Raw genomic sequence first — 16,395 nt, 5'->3', positions numbered from 1 at the left:
ATGTTGTGAAAGATGACAAGGATTTTGGGGGGGGGGGGGGGGAAAGAACTTTCAACACCTGAAACAAACAGTGCTCAAAAAACAGGTTTGTTCATCAGGCCACTCCCTTTGAAATCGTACTTGCCCTCAATTAGGCACCTGACAGCAAATGAAGACACAATGACAAGCATAGAAACACAATATTCTTTCATGGTTAAAACACAAGGGCAATTTCCATGCTTAACTGGTCAATTGCACAATGACTAGGGATAAGTAAAGAAAAAGTTCCCATGGTTATTGTACGGATGATTATTGTAAATGACTAAGCTGGGAGGTGGGGTTCCTCAGGGTACGGTGTTAGGGCCCTCTCTGATCACTGTGAACAAGTCGTACTGAAAGGCTGGGAGCACAGAACAGGGCGGGAAAGGTCACTGACCCCCCACTACATGAGCTCTAATGTCCACACAGAGAGGACAAGGGAGAGGAGCTGCTCTGTGACATCTTAATTAGTACCAACATCTTACTTTCACATTGGGTGATGCTTAAAACCACTACAAAAAAGAAGAAATTATTCTATTCAATTTGTCTAAACTTCTATAAGAAATGTTTTCTTGCACTCCAACTCCTAACTAAGGCACAATTTTTGTCATGTAATTTGTCATTTCACACGGAAAGTAAAGATGCAAAAATTATAGCCAAGCAGAAAATACTTGAAGATAATAAGAGTTATACCATGCAGGATTTGGGGCCAATGAGATTTTGCTGTGGGTGGGGATAACCGAGTGTCGACCAAAACCAAGTGAACAACAAGAAGACCTTTAGTTGGGCTTTCTATGTGGTTGAGGTAGGTCCAAATCTCAGTTTAATATGGCAAAAAAAGCTTTATTTTATCATATATATAGTTAGGACATGGTGACACTTCTACTATTCTTAATTTACAACTTATTCTTTATATAATAATTATTAAATTTGGGCAGTTTTTAATTAAACTGTAGCAACAGACAGGTGCACTATCGTCACAGGATATAATAAAAAAAAAAACTAAGAGAGGAAAAAAACATACCGAGTCATCTGAGGCAGAGGCAGGCCAGCCATCCCACTGTTGATGCCGCACAGGGATGTTTGTCAGGTCTGAAATGTTCCTTTTCACCTGAGATATAAACAGACAAAATGATCAGATAACAGGTACAAGAATACAACACAATCTACACATTCAAGTTTATTTCACAAAAACTACCAAACAACACTTTCTTTAGACACTATTAGAACACAAAGTGTACCTGCTATTATCGCTATTTTCACTTATATTATAGATATAAGTGACTATGACGGGAGGGAGAAAAGGTAAGTGGTAGAAAAGAGCTCCGTGTTCTCAAAATTCCACAGATGCCTGTCCTAATGCCTAATGCCAACAGCCCTTCACTCGAAAAATGGACAGTATTTCCCTTCTGCTATTCACCCCTGTGTAACTGCACTTAATAACATTGCGTGCATTTAAACAGTTGATGCTGGCCCCTGCTCCTACGCCGCTGTTGGTTTAAAGCCCAACGCCAGGCTGATGTGCGGAGGACAGGGGTGATCAAAGCAGGCGTCGTCCAGAGCTGGATGGGCTGCAGATTCTAGTGTATTATCCCCAGAGAATGCACTACCCTATGGCGCTAGATATACAGTGGGTACGGAAAGTATTCAGACAATAAATTTGCAAAAATGTCAACAATTCTGTGTTTTTCTGTCAATATGGGGTGCTGTGTGTACATTAATGAGGAAAAAAAATTAACTTAAATGATTTTAGCAAATGGCTGCAATATAACAAAGAGTGAAAAATTTAAGGGGGTCTGAATACTTTCCGTACCCACTGTAGAGGCAGAGAAAACTAGCCATTGTGGTGGAAAGCCCTCATAGCGCATGGTCAAATCCCTCCGCCAGCGCACTGAGTGGACATGTATCCTCTGCCAGACTGAGGACTCGTGCCCACGGAGGCAGAAACGATGGCCGCGAGATGCTTGTGAAAACAAAAGACATGAAGCAGGGTTGAAAGAGATTTAAGGGTTAGAAATTCATTAACAGATACAATCATGACATTTCTGATGACAAAAATATAACCACTAATAATATGAATACTTATGGATGCAATAATACAGAGGTTCTTAACTCGTGGCTTGTGACCCAAAATATGTCAGGGAACTGATATTGTCTTTGACACAAGGGAAAAAAAACTATGCCAATGCAAATAATGAAAAATACATTTAATAAACAAAAATAAAGGCTTTCCAGACAGACAGGAAAGTTCTTTTAATGTTTTACAGGCATGTAAAGAACCATGGTTAAAGTGAGCTTCCTGACCATTTTGGTCAGGCACAAACTCAATAAAGGGAAACAAATTCGGATATTGACAACATCACCTCAGTCGGCTGAAGTCGGAGACTCCACCATGACACACACACACACATACACACACACACACACACACTCAAACATCCAGAAGCCCACACACTGGGCTGTGCGTTTTTCTTATTGAAGCGAGCAAGGGTCAGCTGGGTTGGCCAGTGTTATTACAGAGTGTAATATCTGTGTTTGACCAGAGGGCTACAGGGATTTGGCCGCCCAGGCCTGCCCGTCATGCTGCCGTTAAACACCGGCTCTTGGCTGTAATGAACCGTTTAGGGTCAAATGGCACCGTAGCCCAAGAGAAAGTAACGCCATCACCGAGGGCCAGACAGAAGCATTTAGCTGCTATAACAAATCTGATATTTCACCGTTTTACTTCATTGGGTCTTTTTTATGAGCACTGCCCTTCTGTCAATATACCTAGACCACTCGGTACTTCAGCCATTACTTCATCCCATCTTGACAAACAACTTAAAGGGTTAGTTCACCCAAAAATGAAAATTAGCCCATAAAGCGTGCGTCACTTCTGAGCGGCGCATGCGCAAAGCCGACCTCTATACGTCATCCGCCCGGAACTGCTTCTTGCTTGTAGCTTGCGCTTACAACTGAGCCCAAGCTACATTAAAGTGATTATTACGTTTTGAATATGGATATTTTTCTTACAAAAACGCATCGATTCACTACAGAAGGCCTTTGTTCACCCCCCCGGAGCCGTGTGAGACACTTTTTTTATGGATGGGCGCTTTTTATTTAACTTGTTTTGGACTGATGCATGCAACACCCGCTGAGTGCCATGAAACAGCTTGAAAGATCAAAGACAATTTTTAATATAACTCCGACTGGATTCGTCTGAAAGAAAAAAGTCATATACACCTAGGATGACTTGAGGGTGAGTAATTTATGGGCTAATTTTCATTTTTGGGTGAACTAACCTTTTAAGAGAAGCTATTCACTGTTATTTGACTTCAAAACAGATTCAGCTATATTGGAAGGTAGAGATTTGGATGTTCTTGGAGAATAAGAAAAGAAAATAGCAAATAAAACCACACTACAAACCTGTCTGTGAAAAAAGGTGGTATAAAAGTTCATTTATCAGAGGTGACTGGTTGGGTGAGGGGCTTTTTCTGCAACTACAGCGAATTTTAATTGACTTAAAAGGAGAAAGCCCCATACTGCTGCAATATTCACAAACACAAGTGTCATTACCTATTCATGAGCTACGAATTCCTCCTCTTAGCAGTCAGGGGTCTGCAAATTAAAGCCAACATTACCCAACTAAATGAGTAAAAAAAATATACACGGAAAGGATAAACAAACAAATCCACCGAATAACAAGTTTATTTACCACTGATTTCCGAGAGAAACTAAAGAGAGTTTGAAGATGTTCGGTAAGGGCTGACATTTGTTTTGTCTTGCCCAAACCGCTGCCCATAAGGAACAATGAGGTTTGATTAAACAACGAAGGAAAAGACTCAGTCCTATTAAACCCAGTTCCGCTGGCATTTCATTTTAAATGTCACAATAGAGTTTTTAGCATCAGGGAACAGACTTCCACTGTGAAAAGGAGGAGGGAAAAAAGCAGAAAATGTTGACATTATATCAGAAAATGCGGGGAGATCTCACGGATAAAGACATTTCAGCTGCCGGGATTATATTCTTAAGGACTGCAACAGCGCCTTTCATTTAAAAAGATTTTCTTTCATTCATATATTCTCCAGTGTGGTTGTCATTTAAGATAAATATTATATATCTCATCCTCAGAACAAACATTTCCATGGTGTCAAAATAACATCCTGCTTAGTAGATGGACTGCACAAAATTTACAAAGATAAAGAATAGTATTTGAGATACAAAGATATTGAAAGGCATCTGTGTATTGCTGCCCCCTTATTGACTGAACCTAAACTGCACAATTCAATTTGAAGATTAATCTAATCTTTATATATAAGAAAAATAGTTTTTCTATCAATTAACAATTTAGAATATTATTTTATTAAATTCAGTAATGTTCTTAATATCTTCATATAAAAGAAAAAGATTAGTCAAAGTGCGCAAAAAAATCTTACAAATTAAATGACTTAGACGTCAATAAACACATACACTCTCCCAGACAAACATGTGCACGCACACACACGCACATTAATGATCCAATCTTTCTAAATGCCAAATACTGGTAATCCTTGGCTGGAGAGAAATCAAAGAGAAGAAAAGGTTGCTGTTAAACAGTCACAAGCTCTTCAGCACCAGATGCCTTTCATTCACACTCTTTTACTCTCCATCCTTCTTTTCTTCCTCTGCGTTCATCTCTCCAGCTGCGGAGAGAAACGCTGTGGGGCCGGCAAAAATCCCTGGGACGAGTCGTCTGGTCACGGACGGCAGAGCCCTATCGGACGGCCCTATTCTCCCTGCCACTTTCCTGACAAACATTTGCTCTGAGGCTTAAGCGCAGCCCCGAACTCGGGTTTGGGAATGCCAATCAGAGGAGGAGAGCAGGGCCCGGGGCCGAATAGTGGAAGGGTACGTTCCCTGGGAGCCTGGAGGCAGAGCGAGAGCCTTTGGCAAAGACAAACAAGGGCACAGCACTGAGGGACTCTCTTCTCTCTCTCTCTTTTGCTGCTCCTATTGATATGCACATGCAGAAAAGCATCGGCTGGTCTTCAGCAAAGACAAAAGATGAGCAGAAAAAGAAAGGCTGGAGAGGAGTCCTCTCCATATGTGGCTGCGAGGGGGTGAATGGGGAAAAGAAGAGAGAGGGGAGATTGTGAGAGCTCTCTGTTGCTGTTTTGTTGCATTTTCACACAGGCCTTCAGTTTTAGGGCCACAACTGTAAAACAAAAACTTTTCTCACTTGTTAGTAACTTTTTCTCAACGAGACGTTTGTGAAGAAACGTGGTGAATCCCGCTGAGCTTTTGTTTCCCGTTCACATGTTGATTTTCTGGCATTTTCGGACACAAAAGGCGAGTGCTTGGACGTTAGATAAAAATGTTCCCATCCCAAAAGAGAGAAAATCTTCCCGTGGAGCCAAAGTAACTAATAAACTCTCCAGCTAACTACACTAACTCTGAGAGAGAGCCATTTAGAAAGTGACATGCAACCATATAGGGATGTAACGGTATGAAAATTTCATATCACGATTATAGTGACCAAAGTTATCACGGTTATCAATATTATCACGGTTTTGTTAAATTTAGATGAAAATGTTCAAAAAGAACTGATACACACACTGAAAACATTTCAATAAGTTTTATATTTGAAAATCAACAAACCACAAATACAATTAGCAGCTATATGCACTTTTTTTAGCATAAACATTAAATTAACATGAAGCCCTAATAAACAACCACATTGCATGCTGCTTCTGCGTCAGACTGATGCTGGCTGGACAGGATTTACCGCGAGTTTTCAAAAGCGCGATAATCAAATACGGTTTTGATGATAATTAAATTTTAAACGATAATACTAACCGTCAGGGCATTTTATCGTGATTTATCGTGAAACCGGTAATCGTTCCATCCCTAGCAACCAATAAGGTGTTCTCTTACAAAAACAGTTTGTATCGCATTCAATTGTTTCTCCTTAGAAAACAAATCTTCTCCCTCTCCCCCTCGTTCTCCATCTTAGGAAGAAAGAAACAGAATGCCTGAGGATCAGGCCAGTCGGGGCCACAGCGGCCCGTTTGATTCAGCTTTGTCCAGTCACTCGCTCCCCTACCAAGCCAACAGCTTCGCTTCCTGCTTCTCTTTTCTCTACCCTGCGGGCTCTACTCTCCAGTTGTTGTAATCCCGGCAGAAACACTTAAGGTTCACAGTAGGTGCTCATCAAAACCATCTGCTGAGGGAAAGAGAGCGCTCGCCCATCTCACTTTAATCTCTTCAATTAGCACCATTACAAACCTGTCAAGTAGTCTGATTACTGTAATGGTGACCAGCACCATCAAGGCGGCAGCTTCGCCGGGAAAGGGATTGTGGGATTGCGTGGACAAAGCTGAGGTGGGGAAACTCAGTTCTTTAGTTAAAAAAAGAAAGAATTCTGGCTTAAAAGTATGAAGAGTATGAAAAGTATGAACTCCTAAAGGAAGAGTTCACTCAAAAATGAAACATGAGGGTGAGTAAAAAAGGACATCATTTTAATTTTAATGGTATTTTTCCTTTAAGGAGGAATGTTCTGGCACAATAGTTTCTCACAAAATTCCTTGTGCTTCTCACAGTCGACAAATAAATGCAATATTAAAATGAAACCTTTGGTGCATCAAGCTTATCACACTACAAAAAAAAAGAAAAGAATAAGTCTTTATTTTTATGAAGTGTTGCTTCTCGTGTAATCTTGTTTTAAGGATCTTTAGAAATTTTAACTGGAAAACAACAACACTTTGTCAAGAAAATCTTGTTATTTCCCAGAAAACAAGTTTTAACATTTTATGCAGTGTTGCTTCTCATGTAAACAGATCTTGTTTCAAGGATTTTAAAAAATTTCAACTGGAAAAATAAGACAACATTCTAAGAATAAAGATAATTTAACAGAAAACTAATTTTAATATATTATGCATTGCTGCTTTTCAAGTAAATGCTCTTGTTTCAACAATTTTTTTAAATTTAAATGGAATAATAAGAGTTCTTGCAGTGCAAATTTAAAGTAAGAATCTGCACAAGTTAAACAAGTTGTCTCAAGTTAAAAAAAAGAACATCACAGATGTCTATTTCTTCAAAATGGCACTGCACAGGCCCAACATGACTCCCCCAGCACTGAGGGAGGGGTTCAAGTGGCGCTGTCAGTCCACAGGGAGCTTGTTACACTTGACGTGGTGCGTGCTACCTGCTGTGAATAATTAATGGAGCCATTTCCAGAAAACTGTGTGTAGGTTACTGGGGCAGGCCGAGGAGAATGTGAGGGACTCGGGGAGGGGTCGTGTGTGTACAGAATGGAGCGTTTGGGTTTTGAGTCCCACACAAACCAACCTTAAATACAACACAGTGCAGTTAAAAGGAGAATGATGAAAAGAATGGCATCGCACAGGTCTGATGGGAGAGGGAAAGGAGCTGATGAGCCACAGGGGGGTTTGTGCTGCTCCATACTGAGCTCTGGTTATTGCAGACACTGTGATGAGCAGAAAGACGCACAGCAGACAAGAGTCTTCTAGCATATTAAACTCACCTGCTACAAAATACAATGTTTTCAGAAAGAGGAAATAAGCGAACCTCCCACTCCCTCAAGATTTAAAGATTTCCACTTCACAGAACAGGGGAGAGTGGGAAAATAGCTGTACTCATTTTTACTTAAATTGTACAATAGCCAATGAGAAATATGAGTTAATAAGAGAAATAAGAGGGAGGAAAAAGACTTAAAAATTATTATATTTCAGAATGTCTGCTGTCATTGGAAATTGGAAAGAAAACATACAATATCCCAAATAAAAATCTGTATCAAGTTGTATAATAAAGGGGAAATATGTGAACAATTTACATTTAAAAATAAAACTACAAAATGTGAAAATACTGTACTAAATATACTACTCATGTTCCAAAGGCTTATTTTGCTGCACGCTAAATAAAATGTTTTGTATTCAGAATATCTGAATGTTGTACAATATGTACAATATATAGACCTAAATAAAATTTGCTTTGAATAAATTACCTGTCATGCAGGAAAATTTACCCCGAAATGCAAAACAATGTGAATCTCCTAATCACAGGAAACTGCATATGATGGGCCCATTCTAAATGTACTGGTCACATGACAAAAATTATGTGTAGTTTCACCCAAAACACACAGTTGTGATTAGATATTTTGAGACAGTCCTGAAGTCAGCAGTTTGATGGGCATTCTGAAAAGTCTGGGAGATAATTAGCTTTAGCTCAACATAGGCCTTAATCATTGGTACAATCTCCTCCACAAAGAGGACTATTATTTTAGCATGTAATAATTAAATTGACGCCCCACCAAAAAAAAAATCAGAGCAGTTTCAGAGAACACGGGCAGAAACACAGTAGACAGACAGACAGACAGCAGGTGTAGACAGACAGACAGAGGGGCTAGGTGACAGACAGGTGTGCGGTTGTCTCACCTCCTGGATGGTTTTGCTGGCGGGGAAGTTGAGGCTGTAATCTCTCTGTGCTTCACGGTGGCTAATGACGAGCAGGTAGTTCTGATTTGACAACCCTTGCTGGGCACTGCTAAATGGCAGGAAGGGCAGAAGGGGGAAAAAGAGAGAGAGGAGCATTAGAGTTCAGCAGTGGACATGTTAGGGCTCGTCTATGTCTCCACAGGGTCTCTGGGCTCCGACAAGCCTGTGCCACCCCACTGCTCTGCTTGGGTAGTGGGAGGCCAGGGCAGAGCCAAGGGCCACAGCATGGGCACACACCATCACCAAGGCCATCTGGAGGTATCGACTGGGGCTAAAAGGTATAAACGTCACACAAAAGAACAAGAGGGCTTGTGTTGCTCGTCCGCTCCACAATCACCCTCGGAGCCCTGACCTCAGAGCGGGTTTGAGATTCATGGGAGCCTTGGTGCTGAGCTGTAGGAGAGAAGGCCTCATCTGATGACAAACGATGGGGGTTAAGTAGCGCTTTGAGCAAATGCTCCGTCTGTGTGTGTGAATATGAATCAACAGCTTAGACGCGAGCCTGCCGGCTAATCAGGGTTCGATTGAAAGCAGTCAGGAAGAGGAGAGTCTGGGAATTAATATGTAACGCACACATTAATTATGCAACCAGCGCCTTAATCTGAGGAGCTTTGGACAAGCTTATGTTAACAGAGGACCAAATTTACTGTAATGGCAGCTTATTTACATTGACTAAAACTGCGAAATCAATATGTAAATGTAATGTTTGTTGTAGCTAGCGATGAAGATTGAAACGGTGGCCTAGGAGAGGAGGATGCATATGCGATGCTGTGGAGAGTGGAAAAACACAGCGGCGTGAATACAGGCTGTAAAAGGGGGGGGTTTAATTGGGGTATCAAGACTCTCACCAAATAAGGACGATTTGAAGACATTTTACATTCTGATACAATATATTTCCATTGACTAATGCACATAACTAAAGGTAAGGTTTGGGTAAAAAATATTGATTTAAAGATTTACAACAGTCTGAAATTGATTCTTAAAATCCCAAGATTGATCTTTAATCTAAGCCTTGTTTGACGTATTGCTAACCAGTGTTTATTATCTGCTATATACTACTAGCTATACAAAACCACTCATGCAGTACTGTCCACATAATATACTTCACATCAAAGCAAAACACACATTGTAACTGTACTATTTAACTGTAACTGTAAAGGTGTACAATTATTTTTAAAAAGTGTTTAAATTATTACAGTTATACTGAATGTGAAAACACAAAATCTCATATACATTCCTATAAAATTGTATATATTCATTTAAAATAAAACAATTTTACACACAAAATAAATTTTTATATGAAAACACACATGCACAAACACTATTGTTCAAAAATACAGTAAAACCGGTAATATTGTGAAGTAGTATTACAATTAAAAATATATATATTTTAATATATTTTAAAATGTTAATGTTTATTATTATTATTATTATTATTATTATTATTATAGCATTATTATGCTTACTATTTTAGTGGAAACCGTGATAAATGTAATTTCACGATTCCTTGAATATAAAGTTGAAAAGCCTTTCTTGGAAATACAAATCTTAACATAATAAATGTAATTTTAGGTCAATTTAATTTGCCCTCACCGAATAAAAGTATACAAATAATTTGCTTTCAAAACAAGAACAAACATCTTACTGACCCCAAAATTTTGAACGGTGTGTTTGTGTGTGTATGTATATATATTTGAAAAAGCAAAACACATTTTTATATATAAAAGAAAAAAAATATATATATATAAAAATGTATTCTGAACTCTTGGGTTTGTCCCACTTAAGATGGTGTTATGAAACGGTGGGCTAAAAAGTAAACTGCAAAGTAGAACTTTTCTCTGTAAGGAGTTGAAACTATGTGAAATTTCCTCTCACGACAGATCTACAGCATAAGGTTCATCTGTAGGAGCTTAACCAGGTTCAGCCCTCTGTGGTCCCAATAGCACCTGGAGCTGACCCCCACTAAATTCACCCTAAAAGCTTCTCCACACCATCAGAGGCACTGGAAATAGAATGTCACTGACTGTTATATACAAAAAATAAACCACCGTGTAAATGAAGAGCAGATTGGTTTCCTTCAGCAATAAGTCTGTCTCAGAACCCTGCAAGACTGAGATTTTATTAAAGTCCTACCGTCTCGTTCCTCATATAGGCACATATGTACACACTCGCAATACCAACCTCTTGCTATAATTTCTCATTCACACGCTCTTAGAGTGACCTGTACCAGCACCCAAAAAACACCAACACACCTTTACCTTCTTTTTTTATTTATTTTATTTTTGCATCCATTTTTTGTTTTTTCTGCACCGCCTGTTTTGATTTGACAAGTCTAAGTACTAATTGCTGTAGTTTAAACTGTTTTTCCTTTCTGCCAAAACCAGCAGATTCCTTGAGCCCCCAAGTCTCACAGAAGATCAGATGCAGAAAATGAGATAAATACCAAATGCGCACTGACTCATTTGTATTTGAAATAGCAGAAGTTCAAATTAAAATAACCTTAAACACACACATCTCCTGGAAGCAACAGAAATAGATGATTCGTTTTAAATTATTCATAAAGTTCCATTATTTATGCTGGAGATTAGGGGTTTGGATACCTCCATGAGAGGGAGAGCGAGTGAGATGAGCTTGGCTCATCACTGGATTTCTGTAACTACCTTGGATGGAGTGTCTGTCTTGAAAGCTCCAAAGCCTGTGCCGTATTTGCATTCAAAACAGAGGGAAGAAAATGAGGCAGGCGGCGCAGTGTGAAGACGGGTTTGATTAATATGTTTGGATATGGTGTGCTGAGGTATGCTTTGCAGTAATTGCCTACAGTGGCTTTTATTTGTTAAGTACTGTCCCATTGTTCACAGCCTGCATCCTGAGACCCCACACTTAAATTTAAACTAAAAACAAGCTGATAGAGAACTTTTTTTAGTTTTTAAAGGAATCTCTTGTGCTCACCAAGGCTGCATTTCTTTTACTGCAAAAATACAGTAAAAAATTAATTGTTAATATTTATGTATTCTTTATATATATGTATATATATATATATATATATATATCATTCTTGTAAACGGCGACTGGGTTATCCCTGGTTTGCAGTACCATTTGAGCTTTGTAAAATGTAAAAAACATTCATAATAATTTAAGAAATAATTTCTATAAAAGGATATACCAGACTTTCATATTTAAGCTCAAATAATTTAATCAAGCTTAGCTTGATTATTTAAACAATGAAAAATAAGTGAATGAGAGCTTAAATTTTTTTTACTTTATTGCATATTGTTATTATTTTTTTAAATTACCAATACTTGTAAATAAAAACACCTGAACAAAAATTTAAAAAAAATAAATCAATGAAAAAATTTACATAAATGACTTCCATAAAATCAATAATTATTTTTTCTTTCTCCCAGGCAATCCTTATCAACCTCTTGCTGTAAAACAATCACACCAATAGTACTTTTAATAATAGAGTGAAATTAAATTTATTTCATAATCACCATTTTGTTCGCTTTTTTGAAATTTTGTGATTACAAAAAGTTAACTAATATGATTTCCATCTGTAAAAATTGAATTAAACATTTTATACAATAAACTACGACATGCATGACAGGGACAAAAAAAAGTACTGCATAACAGAAGTGACCCAGTTAACATTTCAGTTTCTTTCTATTAAAGTGCTAAATCACACAGAAACATAGACATTCTGCTCAAGCCAGGTTTAAAATAAATGCAAGTAAAGATGCCTGAGCAGATGAGAAAACAGCATCTGAACTGCCCCGAGAGATACAGTCAAATACAGCAATACAGCAGGAGCGAAGTCTGCTGAGGAACACTTCACTCTCTCCCCGTCTCTCTGTGACAGTTATTTATAAAGGCAGTTAACAGCTTGTCTGCTCACCCTCCTGGAAGCCCTCTTCTCACTGCACCAGGAGAGGACAATCACGGGCAACAATGGGGTCACACCTAACTAACACCGGCCTTCTCTTTTTCTCCCCTATTTTGACTCCTCTAAAATAGTTTCTGGGAAATAATTAGATCCTGTCACTGATGATTAGCTCTAGTAGGTGCTGGATATTAGATATTGTGCCATTTAGAGACAGAGGTGACAAGGTCTCTGCGGCATGTCACCTGCCCGATAGGGAAAAACGAGACGAGCGAGAGCAGCTGTCAGGATGACGTTAATATACGTGATCTCAACAGATCCATTAAACCCCTGACCAGCGATGTGGTGCACAACAGTATGCAGTACGTCACAGTAATGTGTGTTTTTGTTGCAATCTCCAAAATGAAAGCTAATAAAAAAATACACACGCACAAAATGCCTGTGGACCAAATGAAATGCAGCCATCTGAAAAGGTGCCAAATAACAGGAGGGGAAAAAATTAAGTGCTGATGTGTTTTGGAGGGTACTGTTATCACAATGTTAGTTTACAGCCCATTTAGTACTTTTTCAGAATGTTTTCACACTCTAGAGTACAGTGTCCACACAAGCTGACAGAGATGCCAGTTTATACCCAGTCGTTCGACGGCATCACCTCCCGCCGGGGCTTACAGCAGTGCTAATCAACACATAATTACACACACAAACACATGCAAATCAATATAACACACACACACAGCCCTTTCTAATTGAAGTGACTTTAATTTATTACTTTTGATTCGCACTGCTCTGACCACAATGTCAGTGACTTGCTTATTTAAATAAAGGACAAAGGGCGTTAATCAACCATATTTTTCTTCAGTTCTTTTTAAATGGAATGTATATCGAGTCTCTAAATTCACATATGCATTACTAAATTCCTAAACTCTATATCAGATCCAATATATACACTAACATTCAAAATTTGGGGGTCTGTAAGATTTTTTTCAAATAAGTCTCTTATTTGGTCAAAAATACAGTAAAATTTAATTTGATGAATTATTATTGCAATTTAAAATAACTATTTTAATATGTTAAAACGCAATTTATTACTGTGATTTATTATTACTTTATATATATATATATATATATATATAAAGAAAGAAATACAACTCTTTAGTTGATTAAAATGCTTCACAATCAAAATGCTGATCTACTGTCACTGCCTAAAATGTGGTCTTGCCACGCCACCTAGTGGTGAGTGTGGGACTTTTATTAAACACAAGTGATCAAGGTTTGTTTGGTTCACAAGGTCCAGTCAGCCCCTGCTGGTAGATATAGTAACTACAAAATTCTGTTGCCACAAAGCAGATTTCTCCATTCAAAAGTTGCTGTGTATTATGATACATTATATTAAAAACATTCATAGAAATCCTAATGGACAGTCTCCAGAAATTATAAACATCTTTGCCTAAATCCTGGGAATGTCATGCCATCAACCTCATTTATACAAGATTTTGAAGTACTGAGAACACAAATAATGCCCATATTTTTGAGAGTTTAAAACAGATATATGGGCAGCTTTTAGATGATGGGATAAACCTGGATTCTGAGACAAACTTCAGGCTTTGGATACGAGTAATGATTGTATAAAGAGATGGGCCACTCATATATAAATGTCAACTACAGTAATGGATGTCCATCCTTTCATTTAGAAGAGATAATGTCAAGCCTGTTTGATAACTTTGTATACTCCAGAAAGTGCATGTACATTAATTGTGTGGGGTTTTTTTTAGCTAAAGAGTCAAACAAACACAATGTACTTGCATTACCTAATGTTAATGCAGAAAATAAGAAAATAGATGTTTAGGGCATTACAAAGACATACCTGCTCTGGCTGGTGCTGGCTAAAGGGGCAATATCAGGGGTAAGAACATACAAACTGTTGTTCTTGGGCAGATGTAAACTCCGCAGAACCGTCTGAGAGAAAGTGAAACAGAAGAAAACCATCAAAGAGGTCAAAAATGCTTTTGAAGTTGCCATTTTTTTCACTTTCACTGTACATGAAGTACAACATGCAAGAAAAACAACAGAGTAATTTAATGAAAACAAAAACAAAAGAAACACGAAACTAATTTCACCAATAATAATAATAATAATCATAAACCCCACCCCTAAATATCACAATTTTCAACATATATTTGCGACTACCATTTAAATAATTGTAAACATATAGATGTCTAAGTCTTACATTTTGAGAAAAAAAAAGATAATTAATGCACATTAATGTATTAAAAAAATCAATGCACCAATAATCTGAATATCAGCAACATATGTTCAATACTGTCATTCTTACACTGTCAGATACATCTCCACTCTTCCAGCCTTTTAACTGCATTTTAGAGATAGGCACCTGTAGCTCAGTCTCTAAAATAGTTTTAATATCACCTGCAGAGAGAAAGAAATAAGAATAGGTTATAAAAGGTTAATGGCAGTTTAGTATGTTACCACTAGAGGACAGTATGTATCTAGTTTAGTTTTGTCATGGTTTTGTCAAGTGCTCTTTATCCAGCTCAGCTAAATTATCTCTATTTTTAAAACATCTCTTTCATTTGTCAAACCATTATATAAATACCTTGTGAATCAACAGTTTCTCAACTATTATTGAGATTATATTACCACAATGCAGACAAAATTTCAGCAGAATATCAGATCTCAGAGTGTTTGGTATTTTTCCTAATTTCTCCACCACAAACAAAACTAGGTTAGCTAATTATTCTAGCTACTGGTTTGTTACCACAGTGATCCAAATTGCATTTATAATGAAATGTATTATGAATGTCAAGCTTCAGACAGAAACTTCTTAAAGACGATGCTTGTGCATCAGACTTATCACCCACAACCACCCACAAAACGATCTCTGCACAACCTAAGCAATTACACATATACACAACATATGACTTATTTACAATAACTGTAAGACAAAAAAAGAGGACCCAAACTGTAAGTGCATTATATAAAAAAAACATTGCAATATTACATATTATATATATTGTAACAATGTAATTAATAATAATAATATTCATTAATATAAATAGATTATTAAAATATATTTATTTAAAATGTACAAAGTAGTTTTAACATACTGTACACACAATAAATCAATGAGTATACTATTACATTAACACCAAAAAGGCACAGCAGCGATTTTCTTTCTTCTTCATTTTATTTGTGTGGATTGCTAAGTGCCACACACCCTGCAGCTCAGTGCTCTTCCTGTTGACTTCGCTCTTGACATAAGATTCAACTTTCATTCACAGAAATAGTCACACAAACAGTATGTGGTTCAGTGCTGTGGCTTTTGTCATACCAAGAATCAAAGCTCAGTATCCACATCTACCAAGAAAATGTTCAATAATTTCTGAGAATTTTTTTTCAAAGGATAATTATTGCAGATGACATGTTAATTATTGCCTATTTGGCAAAAGCCCAATCTAAATGGAGATACGTGTCAGCATTGTGGGTAACACAGCACATGAACCATGCTACTAGATGCTCCATGGCTCGGTATGACGTGTACTTCTAAGAAAGGACTGTGCTAATCATGTCTGCTGCTTTTGCAAGAGCAGCATTGACATGCAGACTCTTTTTTGGATGTGGGTCAGCAAACTGTCTACTACCAAATGATTGACTGATTAAGCGGTCATGTATATAGTGTTAATGTATCAAAACATTGTGCGCGCTCACCGACTGTGCTGGCCTCCTCCAGCACTACCTCTATGGAGCGCTGTCTGTACTCCACACGGAAGTTGAGCATCCGCGACTGCCGTTCCACGATGTGCCGAGAGGGCTGGACAGGGCAGAAGGCCGGGCTGGATGAGGATGGGGGTGAGGAAGAAGATGATGCTGATGCTGATGCAGATGCTGAAGAAGGCGGGGCTGAGGGCGTATGTGCTGTGGCTTCTGATTGGCTGTGGGGTCCATAGGGGCCGGTCTGAGACGCTTCACTGGAGAAATTACTACATAAGAAAGAGGAAAATGAGGATTAGCTCA

The 16,395-nt window shown here is 38.1% G+C and overlaps 1 protein-coding gene across 2 annotated transcripts in view; it reads right to left on the bottom strand.

The window, feature by feature from the left end:
• LOC107743872 (FAS-associated factor 1-like) overlaps positions 1-16,395 on the bottom strand; it is a 102,192-nt gene that overhangs the window by 70,197 nt on the left and 15,600 nt on the right. The window contains exons 4-8 of one of the 2 annotated variants that reach the window (XM_016557324.1): positions 16,090-16,361; positions 14,699-14,790; positions 14,231-14,322; positions 8,430-8,538; positions 1,043-1,129 (exon numbers count right to left, since the gene is read on the bottom strand). In XM_016557324.1, coding sequence (XP_016412810.1) covers positions 1,043-1,129; positions 8,430-8,538; positions 14,231-14,322; positions 14,699-14,790; positions 16,090-16,361 — 652 coding nt within the window. The remainder of the gene's footprint in view (positions 1-1,042; positions 1,130-8,429; positions 8,539-14,230; positions 14,323-14,698; positions 14,791-16,089; positions 16,362-16,395) is intronic. The other variant, XM_016557325.1, reaches the window with a different exon arrangement.

This window comes from Sinocyclocheilus rhinocerous, unplaced genomic scaffold (genome assembly GCF_001515625.1).
Source record: "Sinocyclocheilus rhinocerous isolate Xijiao unplaced genomic scaffold, SAMN03320098_v1.1 scaffold377, whole genome shotgun sequence".
NCBI lineage: Eukaryota > Metazoa > Chordata > Actinopteri > Cypriniformes > Cyprinidae > Sinocyclocheilus > Sinocyclocheilus rhinocerous.
This window is presented reverse-complemented; position numbering and strand designations above follow the sequence as displayed.